This window comes from Brachypodium distachyon, chromosome 3 (assembly GCF_000005505.3).
Source record: "Brachypodium distachyon strain Bd21 chromosome 3, Brachypodium_distachyon_v3.0, whole genome shotgun sequence".
Taxonomy (NCBI): Eukaryota; Viridiplantae; Streptophyta; class Magnoliopsida; order Poales; family Poaceae; genus Brachypodium; species Brachypodium distachyon.
Window position 1 is genome coordinate 5,072,414 of NC_016133.3, and position 24,073 is coordinate 5,096,486.

Genomic DNA, 24,073 nt, shown 5'->3' on the forward strand with positions numbered 1-24,073 from the left:
CGTAATTCCCTACGCCACGGGCGTTATCGAAGTCAAGGCATCTACGGTTAGCACATTACTCCCTATAATTTTTGGTATTCTCTTCCCCCCAATTGCTGTCTTCCTACAAGCCGCCCGAAACCCCGGCTCGTCTTCCTCCTAGCGCGAGCGCCGCCACCGCCGGTTGGTCTCCCCTTCGATTCTCTCGCCACCGACCGTTTCTCCCCCCCATCACGCCACGAACGGATTCCGCCCTTTAGCTCCCTGTTTCATCTCCTTAATCTTCCCCAATTCGTAACTGAGGCAAAAATCAAGGTAGGGCGGCCGCCCTACATTACCCTACTGGGTCCTCCGCCCGTGCTAGTGATGGAGTGTGTGGTGCAGGGTATCATCGAGACCCAGGTATTGTGCTTCTTTGTGTCCTTGTAGCGAATCATGTGTGCAGTGCTATTCATGCTGTTAGGACATAGGATAGTTCAACTGAAATCTACTAGTTATTGAAAATATACTTGTTTCATGTGGAATCAACCTGGGCAAGGTTGCTGTAATACACGGCCGATTTGAACCATGACTGGGGAAAACATACGTCACAGCGGGTTGAAGTGATGACTTATGTAATGTTATCTCTGCATTCTGATTTTCCCTACAACAGCACACCTTCCTTGTAGCCTTGTTTCCGAGTACCAACGTTCTTAATCTGACATGAGCTTTGCACTCTCTCGTATAATTTGATAAGAGTTTTGGCATAGGCTCTTTGGCTTTTGGGTGGTCGTGACAACGGTATCCAAGATATGGTATCTACAATTTAGTGTTTAATGTTGAATTAAATTTCTATAAGTTGATTTAGGATATTGATTTTGTGGTTGGGAAAGCATAATTATTACCCTACACTAGTTTATCGGTTGTTCTCTCATGAAAAGGGGTCTCTTTGACTGTGCTTGTGTTAAGATTTGTGCTATCCCTGGTTCAGTCAACTATACACATCATGTTGAATGAACTTTAGAAAAAACATCAACTGCGCACCTCAGACTGGATTAACTCTAAAATCTGCACTTACGAAGATATAACTTGTTATTTCTTCTATAAGCATAAAGGGGCATCAGAATGATAATTCTTATCAAGTATTTAATCACTTATTGTTCATAGCCATAGGAACAATCATTAATGCTATACTTGGGATCTCCATTATCTCTCCAACTCTCCATGGCAAGTTGGTAATCTCTTACTGTGTTCGTTGGTAATCTCTTACTGTGTTACTCTCAGAATGAATCATTATCTCTCCAACACATTGAATCATTATCTCTCCAACTCTCCATGGCAAGTTGGTAATCTCTTACTGTGTTACTCTCTCAGAATGAATCAACACTATACTTGGGACAAAAAAATACCAAACAAAAATGATATTTAAATCATATACTGACCACTGTATGCTAAGCATTTCTCCACTATGAGGGCACTATTTCTGATATTATATTACAAAATATTTTCTATACAGTCAGGGGGATCACATATTTTATGTTGTTTGTTTAGTAAAGAGAAATTTGATCCACATATTTAGACTCTGTTCATTTAGTGTATTGTTTTCTGTCAGCATAACTATCTCCGTACACAAGGTCATAATTGCCTTCTCATGAAAAGGGTATCAATAACTGTTTGTGTTAAACCTTTTAAATGATTAGATTTATGTTATCCCTGATCCGACCAGCCATACACCTCATGTTGAACTAGAATTACCTGTAAAACTCAGCTGATTTTAACTCCCCGTACTATGTACTTAAGAAGATATTAAACTTGTTATTTCTTCCATAAGCATGAAATAAGTGGTATCTGAATTTTATGTTTATACAGAATAATAATTAAGTCTAGTTTTTTTTCCTACTATTGGTTTATGTCTACAACTTCATGACAAGTTTGTGGTCACTTGGTTACCTCTCAGCATGAATCTAGAAAAAAAAATTGGTAGATCATGCTGACCACCACATGTGATATGTCAACCATATTTCCCCACTTTGAGGGCACTACTTATGATATAATATAAAATATTTACAGTACAGTTGGAGGAATCACATGATTATATTTGTTTTGTTACAGTTAAGGGAGATTTGATTTATCATGAACGCTCCATTTATACTTAATTTAAGATTTTTTTTATTTGTGTGCCATTACAGTAGCGTTTGATTTGTCCTCCTATTTTGCAGCATGTTGAAGCTCTTGAGGTCCTTCTGCAGGGGCTGTCTGGTGTCCCAAAAGAGCGTGTTAGGGTTCACGAGCTCTGTCTTAAAAGTGGGCCCAATCTAGGTTAGCCATTATTTGTGTGCTATTGGTGTCTATGCAGTTGGTATATCCATTGACATCTTTCGATCATGCAGGAGTTGTCCCGTCAGAGGTTCGTTTGTTGTGTGACTTGGCTCAGCCAACACCATCCTGGTAACTGACTGTGTTAAGCTGCTGAAATATTTTTTGTTATCTTTGACAGTAATCTGCAACCGGTGATATTCATGTAGGACCATAAGACATGTTGGTGGTGCCATGAGAGGTGCTGGTGCAGAGCAGATCTCAGTTCTTGTCCGTACAATCGTAGAAAGCAAAGCCAGCAACAATGTATTGCGCTACTTCTATGGCATAGGTTACAAGTTAGATCATGAAGTTTTGAAGGTGGGTTTCGCATTTCGTTTCCAACGAGGTGCCCAGTTCACCGTGACTGTCACTTCCGCCAACAAGATGCCGAAACTCCACGCGACCGACGAAGCTGTGGCGGTCACTCCTGGAATACAGCTTGTGGAAATCACAGCTCCTGCTGCTGCTAACAATTACAACGACGTAGCTTCATCTGTCACTGCGTTCTGTGAATATCTAGCACCGTAAGTACCCTCGGCTTGAATTTTATTACTCCTATTAGATAATCTCATGAGACTTCTTTTAGACAATCTTCACTCACATGAGACTGCAAATTGTGCCGCAGGCTGCTGCACCTCTCTAAACCAGGCAATTCAACTGGAATCGTCCTGACTGCTGGTGCTGCTGCTGCCTCGCTCATGTCAAGTGGTGGTGCTAAAACATTGTAAATCTTTGTCGCCTGCATCTTTTTATGTGACGATTGCAGTTCAATGCTGGTCTGTACTTCTAATCAGTTGATCAGAATGCGCGAAAATAACATTGTGATGCTGTTTTCATTGTGATCTGACTTGGGAGTGGTGCGATTAAACTGTGCTGTTCGCACGTCTAAATTGTGTTTTTGTTTGTAGATGTTGTATAATTCTGTAGGTTGACAAATGAACACTCAAAAGCTCTGTTCGTATGATGTTGTATAATTCTGGCATTTTATTTGTTTGTAGATGTTGTATAATTCTGGCATTTTATTTTACCTTTCGTTACAGCAGATTCTGTAAAGCACTCCTTACTTGCGTGTGTGTATGCGCTGTGCTTAACAAGAGAACAAGCGCATTTCGTATGTTTATTATTTATATTCGATGAATCCGATCAAACTAATTGTATTAGCATTGAACAAGTCATTTGAATCTGACCAAACAATTTGAATTAGCATTGGTTGGGGTGCGCGCCAGGCCAGGGCAATAGTGCAACGCCCAGGCGACGCTTGAGGGCCCCAGCAGCAAGCTACTGTGGTGGACCCTCCCCCACAAAAAATAAATTTAATATCGTTGTGGGCACATGGCCCACATATCAGATATTAAACTGATAAGAACAGATACTACACTTGATCTTAGCCAAAAGGCCGAGAAAGGTATGAGATCCACAGTAGCGCTGCCTCTCCTTTTATACCCGCTCTCCCGACTCCTTGCGCTCAGAGTTAGCGAGGTGGTACTAAACCCGCAGCTTGCTCCGTGTCGATGTGCGTAGTTGGGCTCGTATGGAAATTCCCTAGAGGCCCAAAAAAGGGATATAAGGGCTAAAGCCCAGATATCTGGCTTCGGAGGAAACAAACCCGGAGCTTCTCTTTCCCTGAAAAAAAACGGAGATTCAGCCTCGCCTCCGATGGCCACACCGCCGGCGGCCACCGCCACCAATTCCGCGCCAACGCCACCGAAGCCTCCGTACAAGGCTCCACCGTTTTCTCAGCCCCCTTCCACCGCTGGCGCTGGCAAGACGGAGACCCCTGCCGCCTCCACCTCGACCGCCGCCGCCGCCGTAGTCGCAGCAGTCGCCGCCACGGGAGCTGCAGCCGAGGAGCCATCGTACATCATCACCGTCCCTAGCTACTCAGGTGACTTCCTGACCCCTTCATCCTCCCCGCGCACACACCAGCACTTCGCCTATTGGAAATGCCAAAACCTAGAACCCTGACCTAGGGTTCCACTCGCAGCGTGGTTCTCGTATGACAGCGTCAGCGACACGGAGCGCCGCCTCATGCCGGAGTTCTTCCAAGGGGAGGCTGCGGCGGCCTCTGGATCCCGCGGCCCCGAAGCATACAAGTACTACCGTGACACCCTTGTGAAGAGGTTTCGGGTCAGGCCAGAGCGGCGGCTCACTCTCACCGAGGCCAGGCGGGGCCTTATCGGCGACATTGGTTCTGTGCGCCGTGTGTTTGATTTCCTCGAGGAATGGGGGCTCATCAACTATGGTGTTTCGCTGCCAGGAGTGAAGCAGGGGAGAGATAAGAGGGAGGAGCCGGTGGCACCTCAGTCTTCATTGCCTGCTGGGGTATCAGCACCTAAGAAGCTTTGCATAGGGTGCCGCACCGTCTGCGGACAAGCCTATTTCACCTGTGAAAAGGTGAGTGATTTGCTCTTGTTTTGGTTTGTGAATAAGGTATATGTAAACACGTGTTACGTAAACACCATTTATATTCTGCTAGGAGTATCTTAGCTGGTCCATACGGTTATTTACATTTTGGTATGGTGATCTGTTTGTTTGGTGCCATTATAGAAAGCACTTGTCTTACTGGCAAATAAGTACTGTGTGAAGGTACATCAGGAAGCAATGCGAAACTAGCTAAATACTGTTTGTTGCTACGGATAAAACAGATTAGACTACCCAACATGTTGCTAGAGATAAATTAGACTACACAGAGCCACCAGTGATGTCAACTTGTCAAGCTTAGCATATGCAACACACTAATCCGTTTGCTACTATTTATTAGTTCTATTTGCTGGTGATTTTTCCCCAAGTTTGGTGGCATATATGATCACCATCTTAGCTGTGTGCACAAGGTTAAAAAGGTGTAGTTCTGCGCTCCCCTAGGTGCTGTGTGACGGCAGAATGTGGCGCCTTGGTCATAGGTGGAGATGTAAGTGGCTGGGAGGTCTGCCGGCAAGGAATCAACATCTCCAGCTACAAACCAACCTATCAGGCGAGGAATCGGCGATGGGTAGGGACTAGGGAGAAAAGCAGACGGTGTAGGGAAGAGAGAGAGGAAGACATGGCAGCTGCAGGAAGATGAGAAGATACACTGGCAGATCGTCATCATTGCCGGTGTGTGGTCACTGGGACCTGCGCCGGCTCTACTGGTTTCTGCTCCTCCCATACAGAGGTTGCTGGCGGTGGTTAGAGATGGGAAGAGGAGGCAACCTCATGAAACCCTAACGCAGCAACCTCCCTGGGTCAGATGGGCTTTAAACTGTTGTGCCTTGCTTTTTTTCCTTTCTTTCTTACCTTTTTCTCCTTCATATCACATCCCCAAGCTCGACCAGTTGTTATGGATGTACAGAACGCCAAGGCGCGCTTAAGCGAGCTACACGATGGCAAAATGCCTATTTAGCGCCTAGCGCTTTCTTGAAACTTGCAATTTAATGGCTCACATCTGACCGGAAAGAGGATGAGACAGACTGCTGCCACCGATTCACATCTTTATAGGAGTAAATCTATAGCTGATGAAGCGTTTGACGTTTGTTTTGCATTTATCAATTATCAGTCTAACTGTGTTGTTAAGTATTGGAGATATTCCCGGTTGATCGATGGTTTTGTTTTAAGCTAGTTTGATATGTTTGATAGGAAGGGCATTAGTATAGATGAGCAAACAAGCTTGTTGACAAAAGGTTTTATCTGCACCCACAGAAGTCTTTAGGTTTTCGTGGAAGTGATGGCTAACACTAAACGGTTGCAGTTAGTTTTGACATGCCCTTATTTTTTGCTGTGTTACGCTAGCTCTTGATTCTGGAATAACAATTAATATGGTATCGTTAGCTTTCTTATTTCAACTTGTAGCGTCATGGGCTCACTTCCGTTCTCAATCCGATGGCCTACAATGATAGTTTGCACTGAACGAGAGTTTTCACTGGATACGTCGCCTGATAAAAATTTGTAAATAATCTTTACATACACATAAAGATTCGAGTCGGTGGTCGTCAATTCATCTATCAAGACTACACCCTAACTTGTTAGATAATCACTTGATTGTCACCCATTCAATGTGATGTAAATATGTATCAAGATCTTTTATTGTAGTTGATTTGGTTTGATATATACTTTTGAGATAATTGTTTTCTCAAATAAGTACTTTGAGAGAATTCTTATTTAGCATAAATTGAAAAATATGAGCACATAAGTATTTAAAACAACTCATGCATGTAATATATACTTTTAATTTCGTAGCAACGCACTTGCATTTAGCTAGTATGGTAAGTATTGCAGTCATTTCAAGTCTCTGAAATTCACTGGAACACTTTATGTGGCCTATGTTTGCCTTTTGATTTGATTCTATTTGTGCATGATTACTATATATATATATGTATATCAGTTGAGCTACTGTCATAATATCATGCTTGTATGTTGTCTGAAACTTTTATTGGTTTCTGTTTTCTAGTCTATTTTAATTAGAAGAGTTGCTATTTTCTCCCCTTAACTTTTGCTTGTGATCAGGCAGATATAACTATCTGTTGTAGATGTTATGTGCGTGCCAACTACCGACCTGGTCTTACTCCAGCTGACTTCAAGAAAGTTGAAACTAGTGAAGATGCAAAATCTGATTGGACAGACAAGGAAACTCTTCATCTGCTTGAGGCCGTCATGCAATATGGAGAAGACTGGAAGAAGATTTCCGAGCATGTTGGCAGTCGATCCGAGAAAGACTGCATTGCTAGACTCTTAAGATTACCTTTTGGAGAACAGTTCATGGGACCTAAGGAGGACAAAATGCAGTTTGAGACCGATGATGATATTACTGATGAATCTAGAGCAGAGATCTCAAAACGAGTTCGTCTCACGCCACTGGCAGATGCTAGTAATCCAATTATGGCTCAGGTCTGTATCTTTGACTTCACCCTTGTGTGGTAACTGCTAACTCCTTTGATTGTTGCCAGCGATTCAGTATTCAAAACTACTCCCTCCAGTCCATAAAAAGTGTCGCCCATACGAAATTTATACTAACTTAGTACAAAATGGGCGACACTCTTTATGGATCGGAGGGAGTAATATAATTAGTAAGAGTAGGATACATATGCGTATATGGTAACATGTCTCACTTATTTTGTACTTGAAGTACCAGTTAAAAGCTGCTACGGTAACCTGCTACAATTTTAGTATTGGTCATCCTGATGGTAACATGTGGATGGTTCCCTCCAACTCAAATTTCTAATTTCAAATAGACCCTTTTGAATTTTTAAGGAAAAATATGTAGATGTTTTTTGAATTGACAGAAAAGGTGCCCCCTCTCAAATTTCCTTCTGGGTACGTCTTCCCTTATGGATTATGGTAACATGTTGCTACTTAACATAAACTTGCTTCCCTTACGGAGAATTGGTCATCTAGTTTGAATATGGTGAATTATTCTCCCTCTCAAAATTTCTTTTGTGTACGTCCTTCCCTTATGGTAACATGCTGCTAATTACCATAAACTTGCTGCCCTTATATGAAGAATTGGTCATCTAGTTTGAATCTCGAGAATTATTGATGGGGCAAACTGAGGAACCGACATTGTTTTGCTAGGTTGCGTTCTTGTCGGCCATTGTTGGTTCAGATGTTGCTACAGCAGCAGCTCAAGCAGCTATTTCTGCGCAGTCCCAGGTTGATGAGACAAATGATAGCCCAGCTGATTCCTCAATTGGCAGCCCCAAGGAAGAAGGTAATAACTGTGATCCCTTAACTCATATGAGTTTGTCATGCTCTTTGACAGCTTCTGTCATATTGATGTTGCATTGTGTCTAAATATACTGTTTTGCATGTCACGTTGCAAACAGCAGTAATTCACGAGTGTGCTGACAGCTGTGTTCAAATGCTGCGCTGGAAGCAATAAGCTCAATTATTGCATGCCTAGTAGAATTGGTGCATATGCAAATAATGCATGACTTGTATTTGAGTTCTTATGTGGGATGAGTTCTGCATGCTGAAATCTGAATGCATAATGTGATACTTAGCTTGTCACTCGTTCTTAAAAAAAATACTCCTACTTAATTGCAAGATATTCAAAAAGTTATGTTCGCTTAATTAGTGTCCTCTGCAGAATCTTGTTACACAAATGGGTTTTCAGCCAACGATTTGCTCAAAGAGGCATCTGCTAATGCACGAGTGCAACTTGAAAAGGAACGGAAGGATATAGAGCAATCTTTATCCGATATAGTGGATGTGCAGGTACCAACACTGGATTCTGAGATAATACTGCTTAAGAGTTGGTATTTATATTGACTTGTTGCTACCCATTGCTTCAAATTCTTTTCAGATGAAGGAAATCCAAGCTAAGATATGCCGTTTTGAACAGAAGGAGCTGCTGATGGAGAAAGAGAGGCAGCAGCTCCATTATTTACAGAAATTGCTTTTCGCCGATCAACTTGCGGTTGTGCAGCATCAGTGCAGACCCCATGCTGTGACTGCTGAGAACGAGGCTGATGAGAATCCTAAACCTGTTCTCACAAGCTAAAATCAGATCAACTTTCTCCGATACCATGGGAGTGCTGTGAGAATTGTAACTATGTTCCTCTTATGTCAACATGGGACATCAGTATTGCTGGATTCCTTAACTAAATTTCATCTCCTCTATTGATGTATCTGTAGTATATTATGTTTGTTCGTGCATGCATCAGCCAATGAACTGAGGATGTCTACAAAATTTCTTGATAGCACAACTAATGAAATTTTGAAAATGGTGTTCTTTCTCGTCCAAGTAATGAATAAAAATATGGGCTATGCTTTTGAAAGTGTCTAGACAAACTTGTTCATCTTCGGCAACTATGTAACATATAGTAGAAAGGTAGCATGGTGAAGACGGTGTGATGTTTAAAACGCCATCCATTACAATGGTTCAGAGGTTCACTGCAGTTGCTGGTATTATCAGTACAACCTCGGATCCATACTTCCAATGGTTCAGACGTTCGCTGCACTTGCTGGTACTACCAGTGCTCCATCCGATCCATATTAAGTGTCGGATCCATACTAAGTGTCGGAGATTTAGTACAAATTTGTACTAAAATTCCCGATACTTATTACGGATCAGAGGAGGTCCAGTATGTGGCGGCGTCATAGGGCGGCGAGCCGTACTGCTTGCTCCACGCCTCCACCTCCGTGCGCCTTCTGGGTTGGGCTGTCAGGAACGGACTGTGTTGTTTCTATCAAGTGAAATTAGGAGAGGGGTTTGAGAGAGGCTGGAGATGACACGATCGGAAGTTGATTTTATAGACCGCGAGGGAGATCAAGAGGTAGATGCCAACAACGGCATTCAGGGCGCATCAGTTATACATAGGAATTGAAGAGGGGAGGCGGGTGATCAGTGGCCTGAATTGGTTAGTGGAGCGACGTGGATTAATTTTTCGGTGTGGATTTGCAACAAAAGAAGTTTGATTTGATGGGATTCCAGGCGACGGCGTCTGTTTCATGGCTGCGCTTGTGGAAAGCTCGAACTCTGAACGGAGGAAGACGAGACGTTGGGCTGAGCAGAGCTCGGGTGCGATGCGATTCGGCCAGGGAGGGGTTTAGCTGGGCTGGGCTTGGGCGCTGGGATACCCATATCGCATGAACAGTACTACGTCGAGAGAAATCATGAGAACTGAACTGCAGAACGGGACAGCGGTACTGTGCGCTGGTTAAAAGTGATGACGTGGCAACCTGAGGATACAGGAATATGGGGTAGTTGGGATCCACTATTTAGGTATAAATAAAAGATGCTCGCTTCCTATTCTGAGTTAGCTATACGGGCCAATATGCATTTCCAAAAAAAAATAGTTGTGAGAATTCTAAATAGGATGTATGTTTGCAAGGGCGCTCCGGCAAGTTGACATCCTTCGGTAGGGACATTTATAAAAACTGAGCCCTATGGGTGAGATCTGTCATGTTTCATGTTTTACCCGTAAAAGTTACTCGTTGAAAAACCTCACCTTTTCTGGCATTGTCGTGTGTTCTAGTGTCACAACAATAATCTGGATCTTCCTCCAACAAATTATGCCCTTGACGAAACCGTAGTCAGTCACCACAAATCCACAATGGTCGATGGAATTCCCCAATCAACACAAGGAAGAAAGTGAATTCTTCTTGATGGACTTGTGGCGTCACCATGGATTGTACCTTTGGGTCTTGGAGTAGGAGCAAAACAAATCCAAACATATCAGAAGGGGTATTTATGGTCTTAACCTTCAATCAACTAAGTCGGTTGTGGGATCAAGTCGTGGGCAGCCGGCTACTCACCATGTTGGAAACTACTGACATGGATTTGGTTGGTGGCTCCAACTGCAGATTGATCAAATGGTTGTTTGGAGTGGCCCGTTTAGTGGTACCCAATGTAGCAATTGGCTTTCTTTTATGCAACTTACATAGATTTTCTCTATTTATTGTTTTATATAGCATTTTTTCGCTCCAGTATCCATTCAATACCTGCTCACCAACTATAAATGAGAGTTGTCTTGCTAACCAATTAGTATATCCTAATGTTAGAATCGGGAATTTTCACATCGTGTCGTAAAATAATCGAGACAAGTTGTTCTTGAATATTGTTTTATTTTTGTTTGGTACAATTAAACCTGAGTTCTCCATATAGATGGCCAACGGGCCGGATTTTTTTCGCGAAGCCTGAAAGCCTGACGGGCTTGTGCCGGGCCTGGCACAAACGTAATCGGTCCGGATTGGCCCAAGGCCCTGCCTGTGCCGCGCCTGGGCCTTAACCTCAGGCCCCCGGGCTAGCCCGGCATTGGCCCGATTAACTTAGGCCCGGAGAGGCACGCGAGGCCCAGCTAGGAACAGCGGCCCGATTAAGCACAGGGGGATGGAAGCCTACAGCAACGCTGAGGCCCAGTTCGGCGCGTCCGCCCGATGAGCAAATTCTCTGTTTTTTTTTTAATTCAACACACTCAACCTCAACGCTGGAATAAAAACAGGTGGGCACAGGACTTAAACCCAAGGCCTCCCAACCATCCCTTCCCCTTGCTGACCACTAGAACAACCGAATTGTCATGCGAAGTTAGGAAAAAAGTCTGTTTTGATCCATTTTCCACGCATATAAAAAGATCACCGGGATGTGCTTTTTCACGGGCTTCTTTTAAGGCCCGCCGGGCTTACCGTGCCGGGCCGGCCTGATCTGTGCCTGGTGCCGTGCCTGGGCCGAGAGGTTGCCGTCTGGGGCCGGCCCGGCCCGGCACCTTTAAAGGCGGGCTTCACGGGGCCGCGCCCAGGCCAGGCCTGTTTAACCTTAGCCGGGCCGGGCCGGCCCATCTATAGTTCTCCATCCGCCGTTTGTGCCAGCCAGCCAGCCAACGATCTGAGGTATCGAACCACCAAGCTAAGATCCATCGTCTCCGCATCTCAAGTTCTGTGACGCCCACGCCCTCTTCTTCCCCAGCCAACGCCACCGCCGGCTACACTCGCCTCCATCACCGGCCAGAGCTCGAGCTCCCATCCCCACCAAAGCGTCGGCCGCGTCGTCAACAATCCTCATCCCTTTCCTGCCTCACTTCGACCCCCTTGTATCCCCTCTTCCGGCGCGGAGATCCAGCACGGGCGCCGCGTGCGGAGCCTGATCCTCGACCTCCAGAGCGAGCACGGCACGGGGCACGAAGGAGGCGGAAAGCAGCTGGCGGAGTGAGAAGGTGAGATGGCGGGAGGGAACCCTCTCCCTGCGGCATTTGTCGCATGGCGATCGCTAGGGCGTCCATAGATTTGGGGAAGGTGGGACGCTCGCGTAGGGCAGCTGTAAGGATGGGGAACGGGTTTGAGCTCCGTGTTTCTTGTATGCTTGCCAAATTTCGGGATACGGAAGCAGATGGGGCACGGGTTGGAGTTGCTACTCTTATTTGTTACTGGCAGTTGTCTGCACCATTCAAGATGAGATGCGACGATGTTGATTACCTGTCTTTCTTTTGTTCCGTGGAAATAGCTTGATGCCTTGATGACACACTATTGTTGGGCATCACCACTTCATATTGGAAGGATTGGTGTAATCTCATGAAACTTTAGCCAGCTACAATTTGTTTCTGCTGTTCTCCCCTTCTTTCAGAAGCAATAAATTCAGTACTCCCTCTGATCCTAAATTGTTGTCGAAATATTACATGTATCTAGACGTTTTTTAAGAATAGATACATCCATATTTGAGCAAATTTGAGTCAAGAATTTAGGATCAGAGGGAGTATTTGATATCTAATGATTCCTGACATTAATTCGTTGCAAAATACTTTTGAGTACATTTTTCTATTGTTGTTTTGTTCTGAATGCATTGTTTTCTGACTGTTATTGTTGTATTCAGTTCATGGCAGCAATGAATAGTGATCTAGGTGGCTTAGCTGGTAGGCCTGCAAATCCACAACCAAATCATTTTGAGAGTGCCTTGTATGGTGCTGGACCTGGATTGATCCGTACCGGACTAGGAGCATATGGAGAGAAGTTTCTTGGTTCGAGTTCTGAGTTTATGCAGAGCAATGTAGGTTTGCAACTTAATACAAGTTTCTTTTTAAGGATAATATTGGGGAACTAGCAAAGCTAAAACATCATTAAATTGTGTCAGATTACTCAATATTTGTCCAACCCTCAATACTACTTTCAAGTCAACAGCCAGTATGTGAGGAACAAACTGAAGATCATCTTCTCCCCTTTCTTTCACAGGGTAAGAGCTGCTGGCATTTATTTTCTTTCCCTGCAAGATTTGCACGCTGTGAAGTCTCATAACATGCACATTGCTTTATTGTCTTCCTTAAGGGTCACTGGACAAGAATAACCGAACCAGTAGGAGGAAGGCTATCCTACAAGCCTCCAGTTCAGGATATCAATGCACCAGACCTGTACATCCCTCTGATGGCGTTTGGCACCTACATTGTCATTGCTGGATATGCCTTGGGAGTTCTTGGAAGGTAAATACATTGTGAACCATTTGATGTCCTTATATCTACAAGTAGAGAAGAATTGCTACCAGCACTGTGGCAATGACTGCACTTCACATGAAATAAATCCTCTAAAATGTGCATTGTAAAACCGTGATGCAGGTTTACCCCTGAGGCACTGAGCCTACAGTTCACAAGAGGTCTGCTTGGTTGGTTTCTGCAAGTCATCCTCATCAAAGGTCTGCTGTACTCCCTAGGAAATGGCGAAGCACCATTGCTGGACATTGTGGCGTACGCTGGATATGGATTTGCTGGCACGTCTCTTGCTATGCTAGCCCGCATCTTCTGGGGCTTCTCATACTATTTCATTATGCCGTGGTTCTGTATCTGCACTGGGGTGTTCCTTGTGAAGACCATGAAGAGGGTTCTTCTGGGTGGACCAAGGAGCTACGAGAGGCATCCGAGCCGAAACCACTACTTCCTGCTCTTTCTCGCGGCTGTGCAGTTCCCCATGCTGTTCTGGCTTGGTAACATCAGCGGTTGGTCTTCAGTCTCACGGGTCAGCTGATGTGCAGGATATATAGACTTGTGGTTAACTTTTGCTGATGAAACTTCATAGTAGCTTACCTAATGCCTAGGCCATTTTAGGGGAATCTGGTACATCTATCTCTGGATAAACGGATGAAAGCACATGTAACTACCAGTTTTTGTTTTCTGTTGGAGGTGAACTATGGTCACTTGGGATAAGAGATAGATGAATTGCTACCTGTGCGATGGTTGTTTCAACTTCTTTTCCTTTCATTTTTTTGATAGTCTGATATATTACTCGCTCAGATTCATAATAAGTGTCTTAGATTTAGTACAACTTTGTACCAAGTTAATCAGTGTCTCAGATTTAGTACAACTTTGTACTTAAGTTTGAGACACTTATTATGAATCGGAGGGGAGTATATGTTTTTGGCCCCTTGTCTGTTGCTGCTTGGATGACATGTAGAGCACCTGATAACTTTGGTAATGTCGACACTTTGCATCGTGAAGAGTGAGATGTCAACTGATAACTTTTTGTGATTCCAAAAGTTGCACCAAGCTTCAGTGAAGAAGCTCATAGGGAGGTAGAGCTGGCGATGAAGCAGAGGTTAGGGCAGCACGCAAAGCCTTTGGTCATTTACCTTCCATTTGCATGTTGCTGCTCGATCCGTGATTACCCATTACACAACAAACAGCTGTACAGATAACATAATTTTCATTTTCAGTTAAGAAATACAATTTTCATTTTGATTGTATTGTGGGACCCCTCCTCCAAAGAGAAGAGAACCCTTCAAAAATAAGCGTATGCTGCTTATTTGTGGCGTGCACACGGTATTCTTTAGTAAAAGGCGAAAGAATAGTTCGCTTTGTGCTCACCACGCAGCTGCGTGCCTCTCTCAGAGGAACCTGGGTGCTTTCTTATAAGGTCACTGGCGACTGCTCCTGCCGTGCGCAAGCGATGTGGGACTAAAACTCGACGGCAGGCGTGTCAAGAGCCTCAGGCGTCAGTGTTCGTGGGCCGAATTGGAAAACGCTATTGGGCCTGGGCCTTGGTATCTTGAAACACCATTCCGGGACCTACCCATGTACAGGTACAAAAGCCAAGATGCGAGCAACACATTCCTGTAATTTTCCTATGTACGCTGAAAGGGGACACTGGATCCTACACGGTGCATATACACCATCTAACCTTGAAACCATCATGACCAACTTGACAATAGCCTAGATAAATAAATAAAACAGGGAGGTAACCATGGCCAGATAAAATAGCACATGTTACACAGTTATCGCCAAATTAGCACAACGCACAGATTGAAATGTTCCACAATTGATATACTGTAACAATATTCCGAGGTTCAACAATCCATGCTAAAATGGCTTATTTGTGATCCCGGTCGCAAACTCTGATAGGGAAAAATAAGAATGCAGCATCATACTCCAGAAGAAATGAGCACCAACAACTAACTAGAACCATATGACCTCCGTCTCTTCAGGCTTTGTTTTCTCCTTCAGCAGCCTTCGCATTTTGCTAAACTCTCCAGCATCGCCACCTTTTGAGATTCTGAAGCGGAGCTTCTCCAGGCCAGTGGATAGAGCAGGTGCCAGATTCAGTTTGTAATTATGTTCCTTCCGTGTGGACAATAGACGAGGTACCTTTCCATTATTTTCTTCGCACACCTATATGGAAGGAAACATATTTCTTCATAAACTCTTTAGCTGCAGCGCTATGCATCACAATTGTACAAAAATATCAGCAGATATTACGGGGCTTACCTTCCATTGATCCAAAGTAAGAGATACCAAATTAGGAGCACGGTTAAGGAAATAAGCAAATGGCTGGTAGAAATCAGTGATCAACCATTCTCCAAGATACAAGCTGTTCAATTCGCCAAATGTTGGACCTTCAGTAGCTGGATTCTCCATCATATCCTGTACACACAACAATAAAAAGAAGGGAAATTAGAGTTAGGAATCCTAACTTAGGATAACTTCTAGAGTTCTATTCTACAGTAACACTGCAACATTGGTAAGAGCATTTTACCTGGAGAAGTAGATCAAACCTAAGTAACTCAAGATGCTGGGCGTTGCAAAGAGCATTAAGAAAATCATGTTCATCCGAAGCAAGATGATTTTCTCCATCACCAGAAATATTCACCCAAGCACTCATCAGGGAAGGCATGGAGTCCAGCTTAACTCTTCCTGCAACATTTAACCTCAGGGAAACTACATTGGGGGCAAAGATATGTATCTCCTCGTAAGCGCAGGCAGTTATGGACAATATCTTCAAAGTGTCAGATGATATCCTGGACTGAGCGAGCCCGCACCGGGCCAGATCGAGGTGTTCAAGTGCCGGGCACCCAGAGTTGAGTTTTTCCACCACAGATGAATCAGACAGATTGACATAGTCAAGGCGCAGCTTCTTCAGGCGAGGGAGGCAGACAGACTTGGGCGATATGACGAGCTCCCAAGGCGACGTCACCGACAGGTCGATAGTCTCTACAGTTGCACAGTTGAACACGCAATCAGGCAGCTCCCAACCAGACAGGCCTCTATAGCTGCTGCTGTGGAGGGTGATCATGAGCACGCGGACGCCGCGGCTCATGACATGGCGCAGCCACCTGCGCTGGTACACGAAGTTGTTCTCGTCGTCGTTCTCCTCGTCGTCGGAGCTGCGCAGGCAGAACGTGTGCAGCTTGGCGTCCTCGCGGAGGAGGAAGAGCAGGTTTCCGAACTCCCTGGAGACGGATTCGTCCAGGGTGACGCTGGGCATGGACGCCCACAGGTGCCGCCATCGGCGCGACAGGAGGCTGCACTGTCCCACGGCCAGCCGCGGTCCAACGAAGCCCAGGATGCGGTGCAGGAGGTCGTCGGGGAGCGCGGTTAGTCTGTCGCGCTCCGGGGCCTCCAGCGCCGGCAAGGCCATCCTCGTCGACGCGCTTCGCCCGGACGAGCGCCTCCGCGCGCGCCCGCGGATCACAGGAGGCATTACGTCAAGCACTTGGTGGGCGTCGCAGCGAACGAGATCATCTGGAACCTGAGTGGAGACCGAAGCACAGGATGCAACAATCGAATCAAGCGAGAACTAGTTTCCGCGGGAAGAAATCATAGACAGGAAGATTTGGGTGACCGGAGCCGCACACGCACCGTAAGACTCACCGCCGCCGTGCAGAGTCTCGTCGGCTTTTCGATCGCCCTGGTTTCGAAACTGAAATCCTACAAATTTGCGTGGATTGTTTTTTTTTAAGGATTTGCGTGGATTTTTTATGGAAACGAAGAAAAGGGAAACGGCGCCGGTGCCCTCGGCTACCACGTCGCTACGGTTTCAAAGGCAGCTTGGAATATTTTTGTTTGCATTTTTAAGTCGTAACCCTAGCACTGCCGGGCTCTCTCTCTTTATTTTATTTTTGTGTTCTGTTTCCATAGAACCGGAATCCAAATACGAATCCATAAACTAATCTGCTGCAAAAATCTTGAGTGCAAAGGAGTTTTATTTGATCGTAACTGAGAGAAAATTGAAAAAGAAGAAAAAGCAAGCCACAATTGCATTTTGCAGCCTTGTAGGTGTCGGCATGTACGGCTTTTAGAGCACTATTTGTTCAATTCATTTTGCTACGGAGTACAACAATTATTTGGGGATGCTTCACTGGTAAACTCCTAACTAACTGATTGATAATTATCACAAGAAAATACACCCTAGCGTTGGATCAAAGATGATCAGTCGTCTTTCTCAAAAAAAAAAGGATGATCAGTCGTCTAAATTCTCAGGTAACTGTAAACTCCTAACCAATTGATTGATGAGTATTACAAGAAAATACACCCGTTGTTGGATCAAAGATGATACCAACTTAGAAGAGGAACCTTCACATATATATCATCCCATTCGTTCATCTCAGCTAGCAATCAATGCAGTGCGTGCAATAGCTTATGACCCATCTGCACCTTCAAGTCTGTTCAGCAAAAATACTGCAGTTAATAATTTGATTACACGAACAAACAAAATGAAACTACGAACAAAGGATGAATTGCCTCAAAATTCATGGTAGAAAATTAGCTAGTAAGCAAATAAGTCACTATTCCGGTTTCCGTAAAACAAGTGATGTCTGAAAGAAACTAGTTTTCATTCCAGCAGCATATGCTGTTAAGGAAACTGTGGTAAATATGCAGGACAATAAACTAGTTAGATGACACCTGACAAATATACTGTACCTCTGAATTCCTTCTCCAACTTCCATTCTGACAAAATTGGCTATTGTAACTTTAGAACCAATATTCTTTGACAAATCATTAAGCACGGTCTGAAAAGAATGACATCAAGAAGCTATCAGAGATCACAACTCACTGCATTACATCATCAAAGGAAAATGTTTACCAGCTTACCTTAATGTTTGTGCTGTCATTGACAACATATTTTTGCTCCAAAAGCACAGCTTCTTCAAAGTACTTCCTCAATCGGCCTTCGACCATTTTCTCAATGGCCATTTGGGGTTTCCCAGAACTTTCAGCCTAACATGTTACAGAACAGCATTTTATTTCATTTCTCAAGTAACTTGGCATGCACAATACAAGTTCACCTTCGTACTAAGTATGAATGTAGTCCATGTCTCTAGAATATATAACTGCTAAGTATCTAATTCTTGGAAATAAGCAGTGCACATGCTATCATGAACTAGAAATGAACCAAACAGTTCCACAGATGTCTTCCATTCCATGATTTCTCGCATCTAGAAATCACCCTGCTGTGATCAGGATCCCTTCCATTCTATGATCTCTCTCATCTCCAAAAGCTGGCCTGCTCTTCGCTGACATAAAAAAGATACGATGCATTCGCATGTTTCCTAGTTATGTTGATCCTAATGACTTAAGTAATATGTGCATTTGCTTCTCATATGTTCTTAGCCATTCTCAACTGGATCCTTCACTACTTTTTTTCTGTAAAGATAGCAAGGGAGCACTTAAATAACATTAATCTAAAGGTGCATGAGGCAAATCGTTCTAGTGCGGGATGAAAGAAATGTGTATCAGAACGAGGTACCTGAGTTCGGAGTACGTCACGCTCATTTTCTAAAGCTGCGGCTGGAACCAGTTCTTTTGATAAAAATAATGGCTTTGCTGCAACAATATGCATTGCAATAGATGAGCCAACTCTCTTGAGGGCATCAATGGGAGCATTGCTATCTTCGACTTCCAATGTGAGAAGTCCAGCCATGCGTCCCAAACCTGAAGTACATAAATTGTATCATCTAAATGGACAAGCAACTGATTTATTTTGTCAAAAACATAATTTGAAAGACCTTCATATTATTAGAAGATAGAAGACAGGCTGTGACAGGAATCAAAGTAATAACAGAATCTGGCTGGCTCACCGAAGAGACCATGAGTAGGATTAATCAAATGTGCAAATTTATTGTACTACCAGGAGTACAAAAATGTAATTCTAATGTTTTCGTTTTACTTGATTGTGTATTGGTAGCCATTATTCAACAACGACTGTCAAAATTGCAGTTCATCACGAGTACCCCTGCTGCCAATTTTAAAAATACTTACAACCATCAGCAGATAACCTAAGATGACAGACTAATGATTACGATCAAGGGGAGGTACAATGGAAAATCTAGTATGATGTCCAGTAGTCAAATTTCAGATGAAAATGACAATATAAACAAGCTGGGGACCAACAGCTCCATAATCAGTAGAAACTTTTGTTGATTATTTTTAATCAAACTTAGCAGAAGAATGAAATATTAATTCTACGAAATATTATTGGTTAAACTCAAAGAGCTGAGATCTCATCTCATTATTCACGTACCTGGCTGAGGACAAGTATGCAGATAAGATGAAACAACACCATGCCCACTTGTGGACAATATAAGACCTCTTCTGAACTTTACATTCTCCCCAACCATGGCAGCAACTTCTGTAACAGCACTTTGGACAGTTGCCTCCCCATTGAATTTTGGGTGATCGAGATTGATGCTCATGTTCTGTGAGATTGGAAGAAATGTATTATTTGTTGCATACGTGTCACTGGTAGCTGTATTTCAAATCTGATTTCTCCAACCAACTAATGGTTTGAGATACTCAGGTATATAAGATGATAAGACTAGGTATGATTAATTGCCGAACAGATACAAGTGTTGTATGCACTACAACATCTGAAACAGATCCAAATTGTTACCCAAGTAATGTAGCAGAAATAAAAAGACGACCCAACCAAAAAAAAAACCGAGAAATTGTTCTTCCTCATTCGAAATAACTTGATACTTGTAACCAATACCAAAATAGCAGAAAAAGATGATGGACCCTCCAAAGCATAACTTACAAATTAATTTTCTGAGCATATATATACGAAGTAAAAACATCGCAAGACATAAATGTCTTAATTGCAAAGCTACATCAGCTTTCTTATGTAAACTTCTGCTGACATTGCAAACCTTTCATTTCTACAATAATCAATATCTGCAAATTCGACTGTTGCAACTTGAAAACCCTTTCAGTGATGGCAATAAAATCATTCTACAATTTTTGTCTTCTATTTAGCCAATATAACAATATGATCAAAAGTAACTTAACACTCTCTTACTTCATAAATCCCTTTGTAGTATTTATTTTTACTACTAAAAATTTGAAGGTTATTGAATGGTGCAGTTCTCCCATTCGTCATCAACAAAACCTCCTACCGTCCTTAAAAATCCATAAGAAAAAAGCAGATAATAAACTACCTTTCACACAAGTTAATTTCTAACGAAATTTATTCATGACCAAAGACTGAAGATCAACATTTGTTCCACATACTTTTCATCGCCCTCCAGCCCCACACCCCTTCAGTTTTCTAGTTGCCACCAGGAACAAGGCCTACCAGGACCCACCAGCTCTCCCTGATTGCTAGGCTCAATTTGGCTGCCAGTGGCATGATAGAATGATAGTGACACATGGCGGGCTGGTTGTCTGAGGGTGCTGCAGTACAGCAAACAGGTCAAGCATGGAGCGGAGCTGCATCACGTGCTGCGCAGAGCTCGGCTGAATGTGATGGAGCCATGGGCATGCGGTAGGCTCAGCATGGCAATGAAGCCACGAGACAAAAAGGACCAGGGCACTACAGGGCACCAAGGCCAAGTCAAGGGAACCACACAGGTTGAAGTTGCAATAGCGGCTCGACAAGCTGGGGTGATACAATTTCCTTTATGTTGAGCTAATTTACAGAATCTAATGACTGTAAGGCTTAAAAGAGGTCCTAATATGCCACTACAATGCTGAACGCAAATTTGATCACAAAGTCTCTTTACATGGAGCCCAAGTCAATATAGAACATCATAACTTGAATCCAATAATTCAGAAACTTGTACGATCAAATCCAAATGTATTAATGCCAATGGTAGATTTAATGGTACTTCTGCTAACGACACGATTAAACTATATTGAAGATTGATTATTGTAAATGTTGGGTGAGAAGATAGAAGGAAATTGACAATGGATGATCACTTACCTCCAAATATTCAGGGCCAAAAGGAAAAACCATTTCACCAGGAGTTTGGGTCGATAAAGCCATCTTTGCCAAAGATGAAGCCTGCATAGTAAATGGAAGGAAAAAAAAATGTTTGTAACCCTGTATCCATGTGAGAACAGAGATTATTTGTCCAATACAACACCAAAAGCATTAACATGCTGCAAAATAGCATTGCAAGGAGAAAGACTTCGAGAGTACAACTGCAACAGAGTTTGATGTTGCATCTCCTCAGATAAAGATAATCAAACATGAAAATCTACAGACTGGTTAACAAATGGGAAGAATTTGTGGAGGTTATCATTGCCATTTGATATAACAGAAGGTTAGAACTGACTTGATATATCTACATGCTCAAATACACAACAAATATAGCTCTTAGTATACCCAGCAAAAAGGAATCAGGGATGGCAGGAGAGAAAGTCAAAAAACCTCTTAAAGAAGAAATCAAGAAGCAAACAAAAACATATCAGGGGACTAATACTCAACATGTTGAACAACCATTAGCAGCTCATAATCTCGACTACAAAACTAAAGCTGAGACGAGGAGCATTTAGCATCCAACCCGTTTGTGAACAAAGGATGGAAACAACATGCTGGAAAGTTAGCTGATAACCTCACTTTTGCATTTTATCATCTTTTTACTAAAATAAACTGATACTCGCCAATTCATGAAGAATGATTGTCCATATTAAATAACAAGGAAACCAATTTTATAATTCCATGTACTCAAATTCAGGATATGAAAACCAAATAAACTTGCCTAATAATTCCTCTTAAGCCACTAATAAGGTTTTCTGTGAGAATGACACAACAAAAGTAACTCAGCTTTAATTATTCAGACAAAGTGAGAGTAAAACTAACCAGATGCTGGAAAACATCATTTCTTGCCACAAAATCAGTCTCACAGTTAAGCTCAACAATAGCAGCCCTTTTCTCGTCTTGTGCAATAGCTAGCAAACCTTCGGCAGCAGTCCGCGAAGATTTTTTGGCAGCAAGAACAACCCCTCTCTTCCTTAGGTCCTTCTGTGCAGCCTCTGAGAGAAGTCAACAGACTATGATGGGAGTAGAAGATATAAAGAAATATGGCAATTAAGTTGCTCTTGCAATGAGAAAGAAAAGCTAACCAATATCCCAATTGCAACTAGCTAGGGAAGCCTTGACATCTTTAAATGGAGCACTCGTTCTTATACGGAGTTGTTTAATAAGATTAATTTGCTCCGAAGCAGGCACTTCAGAGCTGAATCCCCTACGAAGCATGGCACCTTTTGGAGCATGACTGGTCAACATGTGAGTCTGAGATGTCACTGAAGAGTATCCCTGAGCAGCTTGTTGTTGAGAACGAAACAGAAGCCCTACAATGGGTCTTCTAGCACCTTGACCCCAAGCCATTCTGAGGTTGTGCTGCACCACCTATCAGATAGATGCAATACTTTTAGTAAAGCAATGAACATTTCCAGCAGCAATTTTTTTTTTCCAGTTAATAACACAAGTCCATTCTATCCACAAATCGTATACCCAGTTGAAACACGATGATTCCTGAACCTCTGTCTAGGTACACCTCAAGATGCTTTCCTCTTTGCTATTCTGTTGTGAGATCCCAGATTGGCTAGTGTAATCAATTCTCCTGCTGTATTCCATAGGTGGAGTTCTACTTCCAAATGCGACTTGATGCAAGTGCATGAAAGCAATCTTACTTACCGCAAAAAACTGCAGCGCTGTCCAGAACACTTTCGATTTTTTCCCACTCCAAATGAATATTTGGCTAATGATAGGCTAGGAATAACAAATTTGCCAATGCGGAAACGACGCGGCCGTGCGGTGGATCTGCAGTGCGGAGACGATGCGGCCGTGCGGTGTAGCTGTACTCTATGAGCATAGCACGGGAGAGGCGAGAAGATAGGAGGAGTGAGGAGATAGACGCACCTCGAACTCCTGGAGGTCCAATGTCGACGACGCCCCGCCGCCCACCACCTAGGGTTGAGCGATTCGAGGAGGAGGGTAGAGCAGCACCGTCCGGTGGTGGAGGGAGAGAAGGTTGCGGCGGACGGCGGCGCTGCCTTCTGCGGCGGCGGTCGATCCGCCGAGAAGGAGATATTGGGCTCGACCCTATTTGGATGATGAAAGGCTTTTCCGTTATTGGATCCTCAAGACCAATGGGTCCATAGGGCCGACGGGCCGGCCCCCTTGCACGTGCGCTGGCAGGAAAGCATTGATACTCATCTTCACGTTGATGTGTGCATCTCATCTTCTAGTCTTCGCTCAAAAAAAAAATCTAATCTTCTAGTCTCATCTTCGAGGCCCGAAAAGAAAAGAAATGAACTCCCAGGTCAAATATGTTGACATCAATTCATTTAATGCTTATTTCGGAAATTCAAAATGTCATATGCAAACAGGATTTCCGATTCATGATTCGTTTTCACCGTCAGATTCGTATTGAGAGGGCTTTAAAACTAGATCTCGCTTGAAATCCATTTTTCTTGGCATGCAGTGATGAAAGAGCGAGGGCATTTGGTTAGGGTGTTGAAGGCGAGAATGGTTGCTGCCTCTGCTCGATTGATGAAGATGACAGCGGATGGGAAGGAATGGCGTGTCGTCAGTTACAAAGGCGTTCCTGATGCTACTTCAACCGTCGTGGTCGCCTCCTATCGAGCCACATCCTCTGTTGCAGATCCGAATGGCACCCGACGGGTTCGGGTGTGGGTATGTCTCAACCATACCCGTACCCGACGGTCCGACCCTCAACCGCTACCCGTACCCGTACCCGTGGTCGGTTATGAAATTTTACCCGCCACCCGCCATGGGTACTATTTTTACCCGACCCGCTGTAACCTCAAACAACATTACACATGATTCGGTAAGAAGTGAAATCTTTACGAGG

The 24,073-nt window shown here is 43.6% G+C and overlaps 5 protein-coding genes and 2 non-coding genes across 10 annotated transcripts; 3 read left to right on the forward strand and 4 right to left on the reverse strand.

Moving 5' to 3' along the window:
• Positions 1 to 89: 89 nt before the first annotated feature.
• LOC112271987 (mediator of RNA polymerase II transcription subunit 18) lies at positions 90 to 3,336 on the forward strand. Of its 2 annotated transcripts, none has more exons than XM_024462324.1 (5): positions 90 to 381; positions 2,178 to 2,277; positions 2,349 to 2,406; positions 2,484 to 2,840; positions 2,942 to 3,322. In XM_024462324.1, exons 1-5 carry the CDS (start codon positions 346 to 348, stop codon positions 3,042 to 3,044), a joined length of 654 nt encoding a protein of 217 aa, XP_024318092.1. In that variant the 5' UTR covers positions 90 to 345; the 3' UTR covers positions 3,045 to 3,322. The 2 variants fall into 2 exon arrangements, with proteins under 2 accessions (XP_024318092.1, XP_024318091.1); XM_024462323.1 differs by lacking the exon at positions 90 to 381 and adding an exon at positions 396 to 593 and having other exon boundaries at positions 2,942 to 3,336.
• A 192-nt stretch (positions 3,337 to 3,528) lies between these two features.
• Positions 3,529 to 3,725, reverse strand: LOC112272136. Its single transcript, XR_002965831.1, has one exon. It is a non-coding gene; the product is annotated as a U2 spliceosomal RNA (small nuclear RNA).
• A 69-nt stretch (positions 3,726 to 3,794) lies between these two features.
• Positions 3,795 to 9,054, forward strand: LOC100821616 (SWI/SNF complex subunit SWI3B). Of its 2 annotated transcripts, none has more exons than XM_024462321.1 (6): positions 3,795 to 4,201; positions 4,301 to 4,710; positions 6,796 to 7,176; positions 7,861 to 7,996; positions 8,363 to 8,502; positions 8,591 to 9,054. In XM_024462321.1, the coding sequence occupies exons 1-6, from the start codon at positions 3,973 to 3,975 to the stop codon at positions 8,786 to 8,788; spliced, it is 1,494 nt and encodes a 497-aa protein (XP_024318089.1). In that variant the 5' UTR covers positions 3,795 to 3,972; the 3' UTR covers positions 8,789 to 9,054. The 2 variants fall into 2 exon arrangements, with proteins under 2 accessions (XP_024318089.1, XP_024318090.1); XM_024462322.1 differs by having other exon boundaries at positions 3,799 to 4,201; positions 8,375 to 8,502.
• Positions 9,055 to 11,611: 2,557 nt separating this feature from the next.
• On the forward strand, positions 11,612 to 13,964 carry LOC100839003 (protein YIF1B). The gene is made up of 5 exons (XM_003571131.4): positions 11,612 to 11,939; positions 12,593 to 12,766; positions 12,851 to 12,949; positions 13,042 to 13,193; positions 13,326 to 13,964. Exons 2-5 carry the CDS (start codon positions 12,596 to 12,598, stop codon positions 13,729 to 13,731), a joined length of 828 nt encoding a protein of 275 aa, XP_003571179.1. The 5' UTR covers positions 11,612 to 11,939; positions 12,593 to 12,595; the 3' UTR covers positions 13,732 to 13,964.
• A 492-nt stretch (positions 13,965 to 14,456) lies between these two features.
• On the reverse strand, positions 14,457 to 14,576 carry LOC112272154. The gene has a single exon (XR_002965849.1). It is a non-coding gene; the product is annotated as a U5 spliceosomal RNA (small nuclear RNA).
• A 409-nt stretch (positions 14,577 to 14,985) lies between these two features.
• Positions 14,986 to 17,072, reverse strand: LOC100821933 (putative F-box/FBD/LRR-repeat protein At1g78760). Of its 2 annotated transcripts, none has more exons than XM_014901154.2 (4): positions 16,848 to 17,072; positions 15,733 to 16,725; positions 15,465 to 15,620; positions 14,986 to 15,368 (listed from the first exon to the last, which is right to left on the reverse strand). In XM_014901154.2, exons 2-4 carry the CDS (start codon positions 16,675 to 16,677, stop codon positions 15,156 to 15,158), a joined length of 1,314 nt encoding a protein of 437 aa, XP_014756640.1. In that variant the 5' UTR covers positions 16,678 to 16,725; positions 16,848 to 17,072; the 3' UTR covers positions 14,986 to 15,155. The 2 variants fall into 2 exon arrangements, with proteins under 2 accessions (XP_014756640.1, XP_003571062.2); XM_003571014.3 differs by having other exon boundaries at positions 16,836 to 17,072.
• Positions 17,073 to 17,327: 255 nt separating this feature from the next.
• On the reverse strand, positions 17,328 to 23,319 carry LOC100842653 (elongation factor Ts, mitochondrial). The gene is made up of 9 exons (XM_003571139.4): positions 23,119 to 23,319; positions 22,320 to 22,605; positions 22,057 to 22,229; positions 21,175 to 21,255; positions 19,498 to 19,672; positions 18,724 to 18,908; positions 18,069 to 18,194; positions 17,898 to 17,986; positions 17,328 to 17,638 (listed from the first exon to the last, which is right to left on the reverse strand). The coding sequence occupies exons 2-9, from the start codon at positions 22,582 to 22,584 to the stop codon at positions 17,614 to 17,616; spliced, it is 1,119 nt and encodes a 372-aa protein (XP_003571187.1). The 5' UTR covers positions 22,585 to 22,605; positions 23,119 to 23,319; the 3' UTR covers positions 17,328 to 17,613.
• Between the last annotated feature and the right edge of the window lie 754 nt (positions 23,320 to 24,073).